This window comes from Rhipicephalus sanguineus, chromosome 1, assembly GCF_013339695.2.
Source record: "Rhipicephalus sanguineus isolate Rsan-2018 chromosome 1, BIME_Rsan_1.4, whole genome shotgun sequence".
In the NCBI taxonomy this organism is placed as follows: Eukaryota; Metazoa; Arthropoda; class Arachnida; order Ixodida; family Ixodidae; genus Rhipicephalus; species Rhipicephalus sanguineus.
Window position 1 is genome coordinate 189700429 of NC_051176.1, and position 20721 is coordinate 189721149.

The 20721-nt window shown below is 43.0% G+C and overlaps 1 protein-coding gene across 5 annotated transcripts in view; it reads left to right on the plus strand.

The window, feature by feature from the left end:
• LOC119404089 (terpene synthase) overlaps window positions 1–19239 on the plus strand; it is a 33442-nt gene extending 14203 nt beyond the window's left edge. For 4 of the 5 annotated variants that reach the window (XM_037670699.2, XM_037670696.2, XM_049418350.1 and 1 more), the window contains 5 exons: window positions 338–398; window positions 5728–5806; window positions 6377–6596; window positions 11428–11542; window positions 18649–19239. In XM_037670699.2, the coding sequence (XP_037526627.1) occupies window positions 338–398; window positions 5728–5806; window positions 6377–6596; window positions 11428–11542; window positions 18649–18724 (551 nt within the window). In that variant the 3' untranslated portion in view covers window positions 18725–19239. The remainder of the gene's footprint in view (window positions 1–337; window positions 399–5727; window positions 5807–6376; window positions 6597–11427; window positions 11543–18648) is intronic. The other variant, XM_049418346.1, reaches the window with a different exon arrangement.
• The last annotated feature ends 1482 nt before the right edge of the window (window positions 19240–20721 follow it).

The following is a 20721-nucleotide window of genomic DNA, read 5'->3' on the forward strand; positions in this document are numbered from 1 at the left end:
TGTACACTGTAACTCTCAATTTCAGGCTGTGTGCCAAGGCTTTGCAGAAGTTTACCTTTCTTCTATTCTTTGCCCTGTCGTAATGATGGCAGTAGAACATCAGGCTTCTAGTTTGATCCAACATATCCTTTTGAAACAGATTGTGATGGTAGCTTATACTGCTCTTCGAAATCTGCAGAAGCATACTGTACTTGGTGTGCTTGGACCTTATATGATGCCTTGAGAATGTGCTTTAATTTGATTAAGTTGGAGCAGTTGGCTTGACTCACTGTTAAGCCATCTGTTTGTGACGTGCATTTATTGTGGCCGGTCACAGGGTTCTGCTTATTTTCTCTAGAAACTGGAGGCCTTTTTGGACTGGCTGTGCGGCTTATGCAACTTTTCAGTGAAAACAAGAGGTAAGACATAGCCTAGTAACTTGCCAAATGAGGTGGACATCGAAGTTGTTTTACAGTGAAGCTGTATGTGTCTAGGGGATTCGTCTGTTTATGTGCAGAAACCCCTCGTGCTCTCTAGGTAGAAAGAAAAGAAGTAATGTGTATTGAAACTTTAAAGGGGAACTCCTGGCACCCTCTGTGATGTAGAAGAAGCTAATGCATTAGAGTAGAAAAAAAAATTGTTGCCAGTGCTGGGGTTTGAACCCAGGCCTCCACGCTCCAAAGGCAAGTGTGTTAACCATCATTAAAGGCAGCGCAAAAAACACGGACACAGAAAAGGCGCATACGTACACAGCGCCAACCTTTGTTAACCATTAGGCTACACACCCGCGTTTGCAAATTGTGAATACTATATTTGAACCATATGAATGCCTTGCATTTTCTACCCCCATGGTTAAGACTCTAGAAATGCGACGAAGAAACAGCACCAGGAATGTAGATGGTGCTAACAGGTGCCGCAGGGCAACAGCAAACAATTAAATAATAATAATAAAAAAAAAGGTCCTAGGGCCTGTCATGCCTGGGTATTTGGATCCATCCAACCGCTGCAACCAGTTGTTGCGACCCAGGGGCGTAGCCAGAAATGTTTTTCGGGGGGGGTTCAACCATACTTTATATATGTTCGTGCGTGCGTTTGTATGTGTGAATGCCTATATACGCAAGCAAAACTGAAAAATTTCGGGGGGGGGGGGGGGTTTGAACCCCCCCAACCCCCCCCTTGGCTACGCCCCTGTTGCGACCGGTATTTAGATCCGTCCCTCATCGGCAACCAGGTTGTTGACACGATAGGGCAGCGTCGTACCCGGACTCCGTTTGGTAGCGTAGTCGAGCCTCCGGGTTGAGGAACTGATGCTAGCAAGTTGGGAAAACAATAACAAGTTTACTGGCAGTTTTCGTACACTCAATTTACATCGTGACAAGGTCAGAGTTCAGCGACGAGCGAATTGAATGAGCCTGTTACCGAGGGCTCAGAGCCCCATTTCTCACTTAGCACCGTCGTTTTAACCCCTCAGGCTGGCTCCTCCTTTTTGATAACCACCAATCACACTCACGACCCCACCCACCATCCCACCATGGCACAGTCCATTTCACTGTTGCTGAGGGGTCGTTGCACTCTTGAAACAGCAAGCGTCAGGTGGTCGACGGCACGCTTGTGGGGGAAGCAAGGCGACAGGTTCCTCAGGCTTGTTCCTCGTACTCTTCTTTTCCCCGAAGGGCAGAAGAGGGTTTGCGGCGACTCCTGTCTAAACGTACAGGTCAGGTCGTCTTCGCAGCACCTCAAGCCAAGCCCAGGTGGCTTGCAGTCTCGGGAATTCCGTTTCCAGGAAGGATGCAGGTGTTCTAGCAGTGTGAGAATGCCTCGCCCGCCGATTCTCCTGGTCAGCGCGTCGCCACTGACTGCCAGTCATAACAGGCCTTCATATTTGAACATAAGCCGTTTATATTGCCCTTGGAAAAAAGTATTCCCATTAATGCATTTGTGTTTAAAGTGAAGCCCACTTTAAGGAACCTTGGTCTTTGTAAGCTGACTTTTTCACATTGTGTGTTGTGTTGAAACCTGCCCATAACCTCGATGATGGTGTCATCGTCATTATGTCGCGGTAGAATCTGCGCATTAGTTTGAATATTGATGAGCACATTCACAACCTGACCTTTCGTACCAAACTGGCCTCCGCCATGTCACCTCTGTGCCACATGCTAAACAGCTTCGCTGGCCATCTCCCTTCACTGAGTGCAATGGCTCCTAAATTTTTTTTTCTTGGGATCCACTGCACCAAGCCGGATGAGATGTATTGGATTTAAAAGAATTTAAGAAGTGATCGCTGTAGCAAGCAGAATTTTTATTTAGCCTGTCAAATGTTTTACAAAAATTTCTTAAGACTAAAAATTTGGGGAAAAAAAGTGCCAAGTTCGTGACTTTTAACTCGGCACTTAAAAACACTGCCACAATTTTGTAAACTCTTGCCAACAAAATTGATGAGATCCACTCTGATATATACTAGTAATTTGCAGATGCAGCACTTTTTCAAAATGATCACTAGTGTAACAGTTTCGTAGAAGCTTATATCTTGTTTGTCTACTTGATTTAACACATAAGGTTTACACAACAGGGATATGTCTGGTGATGAGTTATGAGGTTCATAAACTTTGTACTTTCATTATTTTTTTAAATTTAACAATTATCCACAATTTTTTTATCTGACATCCTAAGTTGAAATTATTCTTACTACAGTTTGTAAAATTTAACTGTTCCTCCTTATATTAAATTTCTTTCACCTTGGTTCTGCTGTTGTCTTATGAAAGCACTCCTGTGTTTTACATGTCCACAGTATTTTAATAGTGAAATTGGTAGTTTGCCCAGAGCTGAAGTGTCATTTTAGCAACTGTTGAAATTAAACTTTTTTATTGGTTGTATTTAATGTATATCTCAGAATGGGGTACAAATATTTTTAAGCTTTTGGCATAGCCACACTTATGTCGTTTGCTTTTGCATTTTACTAATATTGTGTAATGCTAATATTTTTTTCTGACACAAAGAAAACTTTTTGATGTCATTTTGTAGTGGTAAGAACGGAAGGTTAGTGCATTTGAAATCTAAGGTCATACTAATTTAATTAATGAATGTGTTGACAACTTGGGCATGTCATAAGCTTAGAAGGTGGGGAAGTAAACCTACATTAACTTTCCTAACAGGCAAGGATGTGGGACTCCTCCACGCTGCAGCTTACAAATGACACTGTAGCAGGTTTTGCCAACTTTCTAGCATGGTGCAGAGCTGGATGTAGAGTCATATTGCGAACAAATATAGTTTCAGTTGCATAAGATGTGGTGACATGCATCTAGGCCATTCAATTTTAGATCTTGTGAGAGCTTGGACACAGTAATGTGGAGATTTTCATACAGTAACTGTCTCTCAAATTTCATATTTGCAGTAGTATGTGGCGTTGATGCGTGGCTGACACTGAGATTGTCTTGCATTCACTGTACATATGCTCTTCTCAAACCTTTGGTGCCATCCAATACTTTGTTACCGTATACCTACTGAGTCATGGTCCACGTCTTGCTAGGTGTATGCAATTCGTGTACGCTAGGTGTACGCAACTTGTTTATGCTAATTGTGTCGACTTGTGGCCACAAAAGAGCAAGTTACATTGCCCATTGGATGATTTGAAACTTTTGCAGAGTCATTATGTCTTGGCTTAACCACAGTGTGCTGTGTATGACTGTAACCAATCACTTTGGTGAAGGCACTACAATGTTCGACGTGCCGCGTTCCAGGACCAACGTCAAAAGTATTTTTTCTTTCCTTGAAATGAATGCAACCAAAGACTAATTGCACACACATTCTGAGCCTACGATTTCATTCTTTATTTGTAAAAATGGAGCATGACTGACTGCAGAATAATTAAATATTTAATTACATGCTAATTATGATTAATTACTGAAACTCACACAAAACAGCACATTCCTTCCTTCATTTCCTTTCTTGAAATGAGTGCCTTGGACTTATGCTATGTGAATTTGACACATTTGCACGGTGCATCATAATTCGCGCCTCAAGGGGATATGCACACGTATACATAAACACAGGTGTAAACTAACGTAAAGGGGGTGTCTGATGCCCCCCTCCCTCCCCTTTTTTGAAATAAACTCCTGGCTATGTATACCCTGTTTATAGTAGTTTATAGTAGTTTCATCTCAGCTTATCCTTATCTGCCATTTGATGACAATATTTATGAAGCCATTTATTTCTTTACTAAAACACTCACAGTGTCTTGAAGCTCAGCTATAGGTGATGACATTATCAACAACAGCGAGCTGGGATAATTTATAGTTTTCATTACACTAGTGCTTAGTGCACTCTACTTTTCTATGTTCTCCAGTAAGCTTGGGAAGCAAGATTAGGACAACTTGAATTCAATGAATTTTTATTTCATCTTGAATACAATTCAGAAAATGGGGGCAGGAGCTAAAGGTGCATACACCTGACAGAGATCCTTATACCTGTAACATATAGTTCTACGTCATTTTAATAGTGGCAGTTCGTTGGAACTGAACAAACACACGTGATATTGTATATTGTCACACACTTTGCATGAATTATATAGAAAACTTTCAACTATAATAACTTTGCATATGTATGCCTGGCTGCAGCAGCATCAAGCTGGTAATCGAGAGTATTGCTTGCAGATCACTTCATCGACTAGTAGCATTAGTCATCATTGTGGGAGCTGCTTCTGAGGTCCTCTAGTGGCAGTTACTAATGCTCTTCAGCATCTGGTCTTAGGCACCATGCTTTTATAGGAATGACTGAAGTCAGGGTTGCTTATACCGAGCAGTGTTTCTTGAAAAGCAGTGGAAGGGGCAGAAAGCAAGGAGTGTGCTTCAAGGGCACACATGAGTGCACATTACCATGTTTTGGTTTGCAGTCTCCAACAACCCTATGCAACATTTTCATTGGGGCTCATACATTTAGGCGCACATTTTGGGCAAAATGTCTTGTATCGTAATACTTCAAAATTTTGAATATGACAATGAGTTTTCCAGGTAGACATGGTGTTTTGAAAAGTTAGTGAATATTTGGCAGGTTGGCAGAATAGCATTCTGCATAATGTGATTAATGCATTTGTGGGCTGATACTGTTGGCCTTTCTTACCTTGTCACAAGTGCTGCCTCATATTCTCCCCCTATGAAATTTTGTACACTGGTTTTTAACTGTGAGCTATGAATGGCTAATTTTCTTTTAGTATTTCCATAATGTAATGATGGTTATCTGTTGGAATTCTTTAGTGCATGAAGAATACAGTTGCCACAGCCTGGAGTTCTATATGTAGATAAAGTCTGTGTTGATATGGATGTTCCAGTAAAATAATGAGCAAACATTCTGATTAGAATTTCGTGAATGGACATGTGAATATACAGAATGACATATTTTCTGTATACTAAATTTGAACCTCAGTACTAAGTGAAATTCCATCCAACACGAAAATGCCTTTCTTAAATCAAATATTCATTATAACGCATGCTGATATTGGAAAAAGGTATTAGTGTTATTAAGTTTTTCATTATATTTGATCATTCGCTAAGTCAATTTTTATTACATTGAAGTTTGAGTGTGCATTTAAAATGTATAATGAAACATAGATGATTGGATAACTTTCCAGCACCCCTTTATGGTCTTATATTGCACGTAAGCAAACCTATTCGTGGCATTCCAGAACTGAAGCATGCATGAACTCTGCTCATGAGAAAAAGCTTATTGGTATCATTACTGTACTCGCATTTGCAGTGATTTCAGTGAATTGATTGGTACCTTAGGACTGTACTTCCAAATAAGGGATGATTATGCCAACCTGGTTCTAAAAGAGGTATGTTTGTTTTCATTAAAAGCAATAATTATGTGTGTGAGCATGTTGCATAACTGTGCATACATAATTGTATTAACTTATTTAATTTGGCACCTTGGCAGAATTTTCTAACCTTAACTTTCCATCACTGATGGAAGGTTACAGTGAAGGAAGTGTACCTTGCGGCTTGTTAGTCCACCTCAGTGGTACAGGGGTTACGGTGCTTGGCTGCTGGTTGCGGGTTTGATTCCAGCCATGGTGGTTGCATTTCAATGGAGGCAAAGTGATAGAGGCCCATGAACTGTGCGATGTCAGTGCATGTTAAAGAACACCAGATGGTCAAAATTTCCAGAGCGCTCCACTATGGCGTGTCTCATAGTCTCATTGGAGTTTTGGCATGTAACACCCCAGATATTATTATTATTATTATTATTATTATTATTATTGTTGTTGTTGTTGTTGTTGTTGTTGTTGCAGCTTGTTAGGCAGTATGACAACTGCAGTATGTTAGCTATCCTTGATCTGCTTTTGCCTGTTTAAAAATTGTGTGTGCTGCAGCTCTGAGAAACAATGATTTTGCCTTTCTTTCAGTATACAGATAACAAGAGCTTTGCAGAGGATCTCACGGAGGGAAAGTTTTCATTTCCCATTATCCATGCTATCCAGAAGCACCCAGAAGACCCTCGGATGATGAGTATCCTTGCTCCGCCAGAGGAAATGTTGGGCCGTTGGTCTTGGGGGAGTTGGCCCATAGCTACACAAGTAGGAGCAGCACCGAAAAAGCATATACCAAGGAGAGCTGGAAGCGATGGTACTAATCTTGTCAATAACATTAGCCAAGCTGTTGGCAGAGAAGGGGATGGGTTAATGGGAAAAAAAGTTATGCCATTTTCGAGGCACCTAAGAGTGAGAGCCCACGTTATTTCTGAGAAGACATTGTTTCCTACTGCGTCGGCCCTGTGTTGCAAGGGACTTAGCCATGTGTAGGTTACCCTCCCACACATGGGAAGAACGAGAGGGGCTTTAACTGTTATGTGGCAACTTCTGGTTGCTTTATAGCTTAGTGCAAGACTGGTACCTTAAGGATGCCCTGCAACACTTTTCAAAGTCCCCATCGAATGACTTAAGTAAAAGAGTTTGCCTCACGAATCAACTGCTGTAAAAATTTTTAGAATCTGTCAAGTGCAAGTGGAGTTACAGGGATTAGTTGCACAGTTTAAGCTCTTTCTCTCTCCTTTTGTATCAGCAAGCGCGCTGAAAGCTACACAGGGTGATGACAAGGGGTCGAGAAGCTACATCTGTTTGTCAGCGCACGTCACGACCTAGAGCACTTCCATTTCTTTTTTTTTCTTTGAATGTGCAGCTTACATTCAGTGTAATCGCGAGTGCACTGGTGTAATTCTATACTGTGCGTTATTCTAGCACTATGAAGTGCAGTGTGGGCACATCGCAGCATCCCGCGGCAGCCACGGTAACTATGCAGCTCACTATGCTCAAACCAGCCAATGGCCGTGGACTTTGTGTTTATGCCGTGGTCATTTTGGATAATGGCATCATTTGTTGAGAGAACAGCCAGCAATTTATAGCTGACTTTGAAAATTAATTACAGATTCCAGGCTCCATGCTGCACAAAAGGGATAACTGCGCTACCTGACACACACGTAAACACCAGACACACACACAGGCACAGACTTGCAACCATGCTGCACCATAATGTTTGACTCGCATGTTCTCAGGAAGGAGCCTTGAGTGCCGATCTGTAATGTTTTCTGACCATGGTCAAAAAGTGTTACAGGACCCCCTTAATATCATCAGCCATAGCAGGAAGAGGGCAACCAAGAAGGGAACAAAAGGTACAAGAATGTATTGGTAGTACGAAATACACCAAACACCTGCAAGTGATGAAGACACACATCTATAGTTACACAGTAAGGTGCAAGGGATCACAGGCAATTTTTTGTTCAGGTAGAGGTTAGTGTAAGGGATTTATTAGTTGCTTTCTTGCTTTAAATGTAGCGACTAGTGAATAGTTTAGTATAGCTGTATGCAGAATTGCTAGTGCCTTTTTGTGGAATAACTTGTTTATTCAAGTTTGTGAAACCACAGTGTGGATGAAATCTTTTTTTTTTCCTAGCTCTATCTGCTTCACACTGCTTAATAATTTAAGCAAGCCATACCGGTATGTGTGAGGGTGGCTACTTGGGCAAGTTTATACATGTGCTTACTGTAATTCACAGCTCAGACAGGGCAGTCACCATGAAGCGACATCTTTGCAAGTGAGTTCCAAGCAGTTACAGAGAGGTGGTGATCCATTTTTGTTGTTTGCCCAATCACTGGTGCTGCTGCATGCACTGCACCATCGAACGACTGACTGCCTGGAAACCGGCAGCACATGTTAGAGCACTTGCTGTGGAAGCCTGCATGCTCTGTTTGCTTGCTTTTATAACCAATTATTTGTCGCATGAGGCTGTGTTTGTGGTGAAGCTTCTGTTATTAACTGCCATGCATCCAAGGACCTCGGCCAAAATATGGCAGCTCCTTTCTGCGGTTCCACTGATGTATGAATGACATGGAGGCAGAATTGCGTGGGCTTGGCCATTTTATTCACTGCATGTACTACCAAATTGTTTATGCAAGCAGCACGTAGCTTCAATATGGTCTGTTCTTTCTAAGAAACTAATGCTCAGTTTAGCTACACTAGGATACAGCATGCTGGTTTTCTTCAGCCATCACAGTTCGGTACGGTTTATGTTGTGGTGAGCAATAAGCTGAAACAGATGTTGGCTGTGCAGCAAAAAAGAATCATTCTGATGTGTTCCAGTGCCTTAACTTTCTATTTATTATACGTTGACATCAAGTTATATGATAACTGACAACTTTGTTGGTACAAAAGTGAACTGCGCTGCACCACAAGACAATAACATTCATGTGATTGGCGAATGTCTTATATTTTTATTGACTGCACTAAAATGCACTGCACAGCGATAAGTAAATCATACTACATTTATATCTACTATTTATGCAGATTTCTTTTAACCCTTTGAGGGTTGAATTTTTTTGCGAAATGCAGTCCAAAAATTTGTCATTTTTTAATTGCTGAAATGAATTCTTCCGACGATTCTATTTAAGAAAAAAATTGTCTAAAATATTTTTGCGTGACCGTAAAGTGAAAAAAAAAAATCTTTTTTTTTTGTTACATATGTTTTATTCGTAGTAACATCAAGCAAAATCCTAAAAAAAAAGACATTTATACGATTTTTTATAAATAAAAATTATGCATTGTATTAAACATAGCTCACAGACATACAAAAATAAGCGCACCAGAGTATTTTTCCGGTAAAAAAATGTTCGTGCTCCCCAAAACAGGAAATGCAACCACGGCAGCATTTTTGTAATTTAGCACCACACGGAAACAGATGTAATTGCACCCCGGGGAGCAATAAACGAGAGAGCCACGAGCAGTCACCCTTTGAGAGATTAGAAACAAGACAGCCATCAATCAGCATTGCGGGCACGAGAAGCAATAATCACCGAAGGACGAAACCAAAACCAGCCGCACTGCGTGCGTGCGTTCTGATGTGCAAGTGAAAGCCGCCATGCCGCTTCGGAAAGCAAAAAAGAAGAAAAAAAGAAAGAAATACAGTGGAAAAAACATTGGCGCATGAAAAAGATTCCACGTATTCCCGAAGCGTGGAAGCACGTTCTAAGCGAGAGAAATGATTGAAAAAGGCGCACATTTTAAACCAGCCACACCGCGGGCGCGCCGCTTTGCGAAGCAAAAAAACAACGGAGTGACATCAGCGCATGAAAAAAATTCCACATATTCCCAAAGCATGGCAGCACATGCCAAGCAAGAGAAATGATAGAAAAAGGCGCGTGTTTTAAACCAGCCGCACCGCGAACGCACTCGGATGGGCAAGCTATAGCTGGCGCGCCGCTTTGGGAAGCAAAAAAAATTACAACGGAGAGACATCGGCGCATAAAAAATTTCCACATATTCCTGAAGTGTGGCAGCACATGCCACGCAAGAGAAATGATCGAAAAAGGCGTGTTTTAAACATACAGGCTATGCTGTACATGTACGACGAAACCCCTTTGGTGCCTGTTAGGTGATGCCGTACATGTACGGCGAAAACCCTCAAAGGGTTAAAAATGCCAGAACCAACAATTTATGTCACCAATTCTCGCAAGTAGCATGCGCAATAAATTAGCAGCTTATGGCTTCTGGACAGCCTGAGTCTTAGTTTGAGCCTTGGCTTTTTTTCTGTGCTGCATCTAGTTTGCAACTTGGAGCCCAGATGGCATCATGAATCTGACTGCCATTGGATGAACTTATAACTACAGTTGAAACTCGATTTAGTGAAGTGATGACCACACTTGAATTATTTCGTTAAATTGGGAAGTACGTAAAATTGAGAAACGGATTTTCGCAGGCCTCCGAAATCTAAAATTGTAACATAGCGACATCCAAAATCTACCACGGCATTGTTTTTGCTGCCAGTCCACTCCTGCATGTCTGAAAAATTTGTGAGGGTGGCCTTAGGGTGCCTCTGACATGGAGCCTCCCATGTCACCTGGACATGGGGGGCTACATGCCCGTGCGATGCAGGCCATGTAGACGGTCACGTGAAGCTATGACAGGCTGCAGATTTGCAAAGATGCGGGGAACAAATGCAGTGATTGTGTGAGCAGGCCAAGCGAGAAAGTTGTGAGGAGACAATAAGTGCGATCTGTTGCATGAGCCATAAAGTGACATCAGCAACCATCGCCACCCCTTGCACCATCTGGTGCGTAAGAGTGCTGCCCACTGCAGAGTCCGTTCACGTGTGGGCATGGCGTGCAGCCTTGTCAAAATAAAGCTAGGGCCCCGACTAGGGCACCTAGATGTTTGCACGCGATAGCATTAGTGTGCACGCTCGTAGAAAAACCGATCTGTGTTAGAATTAGGAGGACATCATCGCTTTTTGACTCGGTTATTTCAGGCAAAGCTGCATTAAATCGGGCTTGCAGCCAAGTTAGTTTCATTAATTCGGGTTGATGACGACATAGAACCCTATGGGTACCTACTGGGGAATGGAAATTTCATTATATTGGGAACTTCATAAAGCCGGTTTCGTTAGGTTGAGTTAAACTGTATTACAAACAAAAATGTGCGAATCATGGCACAGAGAAGCATGCCCACTTCTTTTTACATCATCTTTGTGTGTATTCTTGGGAGTGTTTGATCAAGAGAAAAGCTTATGGGATGAGTGCACGGCATCGATATTGTTCAGCACAATAAGACTGAACATGTGTTTTAAAGGAAGCATTTAGATGAGCCTATAACCTGCCGAACACAGTGTAACAACTGTGAATTCAAAATTTCTGAAGCATGAAATTGTTATTAGTGCATTGTTTTTATCTTTTCTCTGGTAGTGGTTGATTTCACTTTCACTACTTACCTTCATAACATGCATGTGTCTTGTTTTTCACTTGTGCATGTGTCTTCTTCCCCCCTTTAAGCACTTTCAGTACAGACCAACTGTATATAGCTGCAAACTCTTATCTCCAAAAATGAGATAGAGGTTGCTAGGGTAAACAAGGCATGTTTGTGGCACTTAAAAATTTGGGGAATTTTTCTTTGACCCAAACCTTTCTAAAAGACATAGTAAAGAAGCGAACCAAAGACTTGGAAATCAAGAAGTATGCTGTGGATGTCCTTGAGAAGTTGGGTTCGTTTGCCTACACCAGGGAAATCTTACAGAAGCTGGATGCAGAGTAAGTTTTGAATTGCCGTTTTGCAAAGTTATAAAAAAGCAGCTGATGTTGTCAACTTTCGTGATTTTTCTTGTGAAAATGAAAACATGCTGATGATCACTTCGAGTTTCAGTTTATTGAAACATGCACATATAATACATAATGCTGCTATACATATGAGGGTGCCAAAATACCAGTATCGGAAATAAGGAAAATTAGAAAATGGGAATAAAATTGAGGAATTGTTATAAATTGACAGAGCAGTAGTTGATGACACAGACATAGGCGGAGAGTTTTCATTTTACCGGAGGGGGCGGGGGCCCGACTTGCTTTTCCACATTTCTCTCTCACTCTCCCTATATATATGCATATATATATATATATATATATATATATATATATATATATATATATATATATATATATATATATATATATATATATATATATAGAGAGAGAGAGAGAGAGAGAGAGGAGTCCAACTTCCAAATTAAAGAATTTAATGTAACTTTAGTATCTTAGGTGCCCGCGATATCATAATGAATATATATGTAAGTGGAAGACCCTAGATTTATTTTTCAGTTTACACAAAGACATCGATCCACCTCGTAACTCTTGGCTCGAAGCGGAAAAGGTAGCGTAGGCGACCTTTTTCGTTGACTCGTTGACTGCGTCGCGTAAAATTGATTCACGCAATGCGTGGGCTTAGGCTTCACTTTGTTAAAACATGCGCCACACAGGAGAGAGGAGGCTAACGCTATCACGGGAAGCTTTAATTATATGCCAGTGAGTTCAATTCAAGATGGCCGAAAGTAGTTCCGAGATGGTAGCAAATACCATTTGCTACCACTGCACCTTGTGCGAAGCTGCGGTTATGAATCTGGACGAGTAATGGAGTTGCTCATTTGGGGCCGAACCTTTAGTAAAACCCTTTACTGATAAATCAAAACTGCCTACAATCTTTTCTCGGCACTTTTATAAGCGGGCATGTCGAAGGGTACTAATATGTAGGCAACCAAGAAATTACCCGTTTTTTTTATTTTTTTTTTTATTGGCGAGTAAGTTTGCGCGAAAGCGTTCACTGACTGACTGTGTCGGGATTGCTTTGTATTCTCAGTATCATTTTTGTGTTCTGAAAACCATTCACTACGGGGTTCAAGTCAATTAGAGCGCAGCTCTTAGGCGTCCGTTCCTGCGTTGAGCGGCATCGCCGTTGGCGTCGGCGGCGTAACCGATAGCTCGAACGAGGACGGAAGAGAGCGAACGCGGAGTCTGTCGAGGGATACTGGCCTCTAACCTCGCTTTCTTCCTCTGTCGCTCGTGCGCATGCAGGGCTGGCACGTGCACTGCGGCTGGCTTCGCTTGTCGTAACGGGGGCTGTGGGCGTTTCACTTGGTTCGCGACAGCTTCAATGCACAGAGGATATTCGCCTTTTCGGTCGGTTTCAAGATTGAGATAACAGCAGCACGTGTTGCACCCCAAGAAACTACCGGTCACTTTAATTATCACTCTCTAAGGCCGAAGCAGAAAGCGTGTCTTTTAAGATGGGCCAGAGTAAGGAAAGACTATTTTTGCGCTTTCAGGTAAAAGTAAGGCCCTTAGAGTTAAGGACTAACTCCTATAATGTTGGGTGTGTAGCTTAGAAGAATATTTATTTATTATATTTGGCCAGACACAGGGAGAAAAGTGTTGAAAATGTGCGGGCTACTCGCTAAGGCTTTTGTTCCCCGCCAATGCTACTTGGCTACGCCGGCGCACAAAACCGGAAGCCATCCAGCAGCTGTGTTTGTAAACCGCGAAAGGGTCAATAGTATGCGTAGCACTCGAGCGCTGGCAGTTTCTGTGGCAATATATAACGAATGTTACATTGTTACAACTGCGGATAGTCAAAACTTCAAACACAGCTGGCGTTGCCCGAACACGAGGCTGCGCTCAGCGAATGAGACAGTATCGTAATCGCCGGTGCATTTTTAAATTTGTCATAGCTTAAGTCGTCGCTTCAGTTGTTCATCAGCACAACATATTCTGCACGTAAAAATCCGTTTCAGGGGCATTTTTCCATTGAATATTTGACTTGTCACTGGCCCATGTGCCGAACTTTAAATGGCTGAAATGAAAAAGAAGCGGGCATAAACAGCCTCCTGTGAAATAGCTTCCAGACAGGATGACCCGGGGACCTAAGCCAAGCTCTTAAAAAATGCCCTGGGCCGGCGCCAGGGGGGGCTCTGCCCCCCCATGAGGCAGTCCGGGGGGGCCTAAGCCCACCAGCCCCCCCGTACTCTCCGCCTATGGACACAGAGATGCAACAGCTGCGCCAATTGCGCCAATTTGATACAATTCCTTATTTTTGCGCCAAACTGAGCCAAAACCGTGAAATTGGTTCAAATTGCGCCACGCTGCGCCAAAATGCCCGACCAGCTTAAAATTTTCTCAGTTGCGCAAATTGGAGCCAGAAATGGAGGCCGCGTTGGTCATCTGCAGTGTGGGCATCGTCATCCAATACAGACATGTAGACCCTAACCCCTCGCGAAAGAAAAAGAAAAGTCAGTTTCACCGCAAGGACGAAGCAATGAATGCGTAGCAACAAATTGTAATGTTATACGAAGTGAGGCTGACAGTAAACTCTTTTGTATTCGATCTCGCGTAACTCTACAAAACGTTTTTGTAAGAGAATACGGCTGCTCCAGGGAAAGATGCTCTTTCTGCACATTGTCTTCGCATTGAGAGCGCAGCACGTAGCCCGCTGATGGCTGCCGAGATAGCGCGCGCGCCAGCGATCGCGGCCTTAGAATCAAAGTTCAAAGTTGCTACTCAAGCGACAGCCCCCCGCACCCCTCTCGCGTCTTTTCATGCTCGTTCAAGACGGACGGGGGCATTTCCTCTATGCTTTGATAGCAGGCTTCCCGAGCGGAGTGGTGTTATCGCATACGCCCTCCGAGCGATGGAGATTGGCTGGCTCGTTTGATATCTGCTTCAGCCGCGTTCGTCGATCACATTCGCGCGCTTTTACCCTCGGTAGAATATACTATGCACAGGGATATGTTATCAATTTGGACTTTATACGGGAGATGACGGCAAAAACTCGTCGAGAGTGTCCATATAGTTGCTATCGCAATAGAAAAGGGCAGTAGTTCTCAAATTTCCTGATGCTTGTTTTATTGCGTGCAGAACGCTTTTTAAGCCGCTTTGCCGCAGTACACTGGTGTCATGCGGAAAAGCATACTGAGATTTAGAAGGGGCTATTAGTGCTAGCTGTCAGGGACACAGCACATTTTGTTCCTTAATTATTCATTCGTGCACGCGCCGTGTAATTACGAGTACTGGTATGATCACTGACGTCTAAAAAATTATTGGCAATCAGTTGGAGCTGCCGTGTATGCCGTTTCTGCGGCCTTGAGAAACAATAGACAAAAGCGTATGGCAGTTTTCTTTTATCGCTGCCCCCACTTGCTCCTGCTTTACGAATCTCCCAAGTTTCCAGGTTGCCAGGTTCGCAGGTCCACATTAGCATTTCCAGTGCCTGTCAAATTATTTGATAGGTCCTGCAAATGCTAATGTAGACTTAGTCATTGTTTGCACTGTGGGGTGGCTCAACACACTGCTTTTATTGAAATAGCAGTGTTCACGTACACTGTGTACGAATTAGCTGATGTTCAATGGTTTTTACATATTTTTGTTTTCTTTTCTAAAAATAAGCCTTCTTTGTTATACTGCTCCAAATTTGGGATTTCAGGCTAAAAATTTGAAGTTTCTTTTTTTTTTTTTGTAACCTGCTCCGAATTTGGATTTTTGTGCTCCAAAAGCAACGTTTTGCTGCTCCAAAAGTTGCTCCAAATCCTATTTCGCCTGTTGCATCCCTGGATGACATGAAAAATAAGACAATGAAATATGGTGCAATGCTAAAATGGAATACTGTGTGTGTGCGTGTGTGTGTGTGTGTGTGTGTGTGTGTGTGTGTGTGTGTGTGTGTGTGTGTGTGTGTGTTTGTCTGTAGGGAGAGATAGAGAGAGGAAGAAAGAAAAATAAAAGAAGCAGGGTGCTGATGCACAAGTGAACAGTGTCTTTATTGACGTTCTGGCCGCGGGCCCAGCTTTCTTTAGAATCTATTATGCCGAAGGCCGGGCCCACAGCCGAGACGTTAATAAAGACACTTTTCACTTGTGCTTCAACACCCCGCTTCTTATATTATTCCCTGATCCGGCGACACCCTGCCCTTGAATGTGTGTGTGTGTGTGTGTGTGTGTGTGTGTGTGTGTGTGTGTGTGTGTGTGTGTGTGTGTGTGTGTGTGTGTGTGTGTGTGTGTGTGTGTGTGGCTTCATGCTACAAACAGGTGGTTATCGATTTCCCTTTCTTAACCCTTCTACCACCTTGTGGGTATCTGCAGACCCGGCCTGCTTTACCACATGTTAGATACACACACACACACACACACACACACACACACACACACACACACACACACACAACACACACACACAGTGAAACCTCGGTGATACGATCACAGCTCATACGAATTTCGGGGTGATACGAATTTTTCGTTGGTCCCGGCCAAGGCCCATTGCCTGCAGTGTAATGGAGTATCGTTGCTGCGAAGCGATTTTCACACTGCGACGTTTGATACGAACGTACGCTATCGCCCAGGCATGAAGAGGTGCTGTCTGCGCTGTCGCGGAATACGTGCCAAGCATGTGCAAGCGTGGGCGAAGACGCGCAAGCGTGGGAATGCGCGCCACACCGCCAAATCGTCAGACTTACGGTGTAAGGAAAACACTTTTCTAAAGGTCGACGAGGACCAAGAGAAGGCGAGGACGGTCTTGGCGAAGGAGTCACGCCTCACAACGTCAACATGCGTGACCGTTGAGGTCGCACTTGTGCGGGCACGGTCGTAAATCTCCCCAAAAACATCCCCAACAGCTACCCGATAACAAAATAAGAACACAGGACCGTGGTTCGTTAATTTTGTGGCCTTGATCCATAGCGCAAAGCGCTTCTTTTGTTACTTTCGCTGTAGTACTCCGGTGTCATGCAAAAAAGCCTACTAAAATTTGGAAGGGGCAACTGCTGTCGCGGGTCAAAACGCACCTGGTTCATTAATTAAATATGGGCATACGGACCGTATATTTACGAGTGCTGGTATGATTGCCGACATCTAAAAACTTAACTGACAATCATTCAGGGTTCTTCCTGACGTTGCCGCGACCCTGAAAAACAATAAATTAAAATGTACGCCAGGTTTCTTTTGTCGCATGCTAATTTCCATGCTTTCTGGCAATACGAATTTCGGATGATACGAATATTTTTGATGGTCCCGTGACATTCGTATCACCGAGGTTTCACTGTATACAGGGTGTCCCAGCTATCACGTAGCACGATTTAAAAGAAGAGTAACGGCGTTACGCGAAGCGAACCTGCTGCATATTGTTCCTAGTACACTGGAGTAGCCACCGCTATTTTTTTCGTTAATGAGATTTAATTAATTAGTGGCAATTATATTTGTAACTCGACAAGTATACACCTAATTGTCAAAATGTCAATGAGGCGTATGTAGGCATGTTCAAATGGCATCTAACTGCGCGATTTTTAACAACGTACTAATTACGTGCTCATTTTTTTCCTGCTGATAAAGAAAGCCCGCGAAATATGAAAAATAACGCGTGGCTATGCTCCCACCCGCAAAGGAAACCAGCGCCCTGAAATAAGCTTACTGCAAACAACCGCTTTGCCTGTTGTCCGTTGCCAGAGACAGCGTTCCTTATTTTGGCAAGGGTACAGGTCGGGCGCCAATGGTATGCGTGCAGTTTCGATGGGATTCATTCCGTTCGATAGTACGCCGCAGTCATCCATATCTCATGGCCGACTGTTCACTGATAACGCGGCAGGTGTTCTGATTACGGCCTGACTCTGTAAAACCAAGCGGTGCGTTTCTTAGGCCGGGGAGTGGCAGATAGGGCGATGCGTTTTTTTTTTCTTTCTGCATTTTTTCCTTGATACTGTCTACCTCACAGGGAGCCTGTTTGAGGGCGCTGGTTCCTGACGCGCGGAACAGTCTAGTCACGTGTCACTTTTCATATTTCGCGGGCTTTCTTGATGAAGCGGAAAAAATGAGCGCGCAATTAGCACGTTGTTGAAAGTAGTGCAGTTAGATGCCATTTGAACATGCCTACATACGCCTCATTGACATTTTGACAATTAAATGAGTACTTATTGAGTTACAAATATAATTACCACTAATTAATTAAACATCATTAACGTAAAAAATAGCAGTGGCTACTCCAGTGTACTAGGAACAATATGCAGTAGGTTTGCTTCGCGTAACGCCGTTCCTCTTTTTTTAAATCGTGCTATATGTGTGTGTGTGTGTGTATATATATATATATATATGTATGTGTGTGTGAAGGGTTAATTAGTAGCTGAAGTTGAAGCAAAATAAATGTGCGTAGAGATGAGCAGCAGAGGCTTTCTCTCGTTATTTGACTAAAACTTGCTAGCAGGATTTCTTTTCCTTTTAAGACTTTCCTTTCTTTGCATAACCTTGTCCCTACTTATTACATGCACAACCTTGTCCTTGCATACCCTGTCCCTACTCACTAAAAAAAAAACTTAGCCCCTCAGCCCCTCAGATTCCCTTATTCCTCACACTTCTCTTAACTTTAGTGGTGTTTGTAAAAGCAGCATATACTGGGTGTTCAAAGTTAAGCTTTATGGTTTTCTTAAAATTCAGCACTGGGAGGTACTTGAAAACCACCTTTGCAGATAAGTTTTTTATCCAGGAGGACACAAAGTGAGACAATAATTATCATAGTTAGACACCCAATTAAGTAAGATTGAATAATGAACTTTTTGTACAGCAAGCCAGCAATGTGTACAGCAAGCCTGCTTGCTGCACTGTAACAAAAAAAAATCATGATTCAATCATAGTTAATTCGGTGGCTGGAAGCGATAATTATTGTCTCACTTTGTGTCCCCGTGGATAAAAAACTTATCTGCAAAGGTGGTTTTCAAGTAGTACCTCCCAGTGCCGAATTTTAAGAAAACCATAAAGCTTAATTTTTAACGGCCTCTATGTAGTCGCTTGTGCACTTGCAAGTGTTCTTTGTAATGCTTGTGGTTGTGTCTATTCTTGCAGAGCACGGAGGGAAGCTGAAAAGCTTGGAGGCAATCCTTACATAGTTCAAGTTCTTGATGAGCTTAAGAACTGGTGAAGGTCATTTGAGCCGAGTGCATCCTGCGTGCATTTGTGACATCGTCACCATATGCCCTCTGCACTTAAGTGTCACCACACTCCTGTCTTCAAAGGTACTCTGCATGCGCACAGGTGACATTATTGCAGCATACACATTCAAATCATGCAAATACTAGTCTGTGCACCTACATCTATGCACAAGGAGGTGCCATCTTTATTGCTTACAATGAAGCAGCTTGCAGCCATTTAATGAAGTTTGGAACTGATTTACATATGCTGTAATTATTCATTAAAAAGACTTTATTTCTTAATTGCAGTGTCATAAAAACAGGTTATTTTTTATGTGTTGCCAGTTATCTGCCAAAAAGCGATAGAGAATGCAGTGGTCCGGAAAGGTTGCTTTAATTTTTACTTCTTTTGTGTATTCCAACGTGCAGACTTCAAGTGAATTCACCCACTTTTTAAATTGACCATAAGTTGTTATTTTAGTGTTTATTTTTTTATTGTTACTTGGAAATAAATGTGCAACTATGTGCAGATAAATGTGCAGACTCTATTATTTGTTGATATATCTCAAATTTGCACACACTGTGTATCTTGATGTGGTGATTACAAAAAGTGCCATCGTTTTTGTACCACGACAAGTAGTTCGTGCACTGGGGTGTATTCCGAGTTGGAGATATTCCTATAGCATTGTGCACGCCACTAAAGGCAGGCAAGTATACTTGCTTCAGTCATTGCACACGCAAGATTATACGTCGTACGAAGCAGCATTGTCGCTGGAAGTGATAATCGGAATACGGCCCATGTAGAAAGCTGTAAAAAGAAAAAAAAAAGGGGGGGGGGGTTACGTAATTCGGAGAGAAATGAGCATCTAAATGCAAAGTCACCGCTCAAAAGTTGCACTGTAGGTGTGTCATTGAGAGCAAATACTGTGGTTTTTCTATGTTCACTGATCTCAATAAAATTCTAAGTGTATGTTCTCGTTAACCATTTCCCTACCGAAGGCGAGCTGAGCTCGTCCACATGGTTTGTACCGCTCCCACCGAAGACGAATTGGGCTCGTCCACCCTGAAACAAGCATTTGGAGGCGCCGCAGTTAAGCCACCCTGATTCATTTTGCTGTGTTCTGTGTGGCTTCAACAGATGACGCAGTAAAAAAAAATTAAGAAATAAGCGCTCAAAGCATGCATTTTGGTCGAGAAAGTACTTTATTCTGGTAACTGGAATTAAAAAAATGGCGTCCTCTGTGCGAGAGCGGCGCGCACGTGCCGGCAACAGCTCCGTTCAGAAAAAAAATAATAAATGCGCTTGTTTGTCAAAGTATTGTGAAATGAAGAATTTAAGCCCTCCTGCGAGTGTGGCAGCGACTACACATAGAAGCATAGTTCCTCTAAAACATCGCATACCTGCCAAGTCTCCCGGATTTCGACCATTTCTTACGTTTGTACGGTTGGCTGGAAAATCTCCCGGAAATTGTCAAAATTTCAGCCCAATCCGATCCAGGCTTTCTGTGAGCCCATCGCGTATAGCATGTGTAAAGCAATTTAGGAAGCAGGGGCGTAGCCAGGGGCGGGAGGGGGGTTGGGGTTTCAACCCCCCCCCCCCCTTGAAAATTTTCAATTTTGCACGCATACACGCACGCATACAAACGCACGTACGAACATACGTATAGTTGAACCCTCCCCCCCCCCCCCCCCCCCCCCGAAAAAAATTTCTGGCTACGCCCCTGTTAGCAAGCCTTGATGTAAACGTATACAGTAGCATCTCGGTGAAGCGAAACTGGCTGACACGAATTCGTGAAATTCCTCAGCCGAATTCCACCGTGTCTAAAGGGCCAAAATTCGGTTGTTCAGGACACTTTTCCGCGTCGCGGCGGGTGATACGAACTTTGGTACCGAAATCGTCGAGCGAAGGCCGAGAGCAGCGTGCTGCAAGCTTCGGAAGTACGCGCGCGGCCAGCGCACACTATGTCTAGAGTGTACTAGAACAGGGGAGTGCTCGGAACGAGCTTCG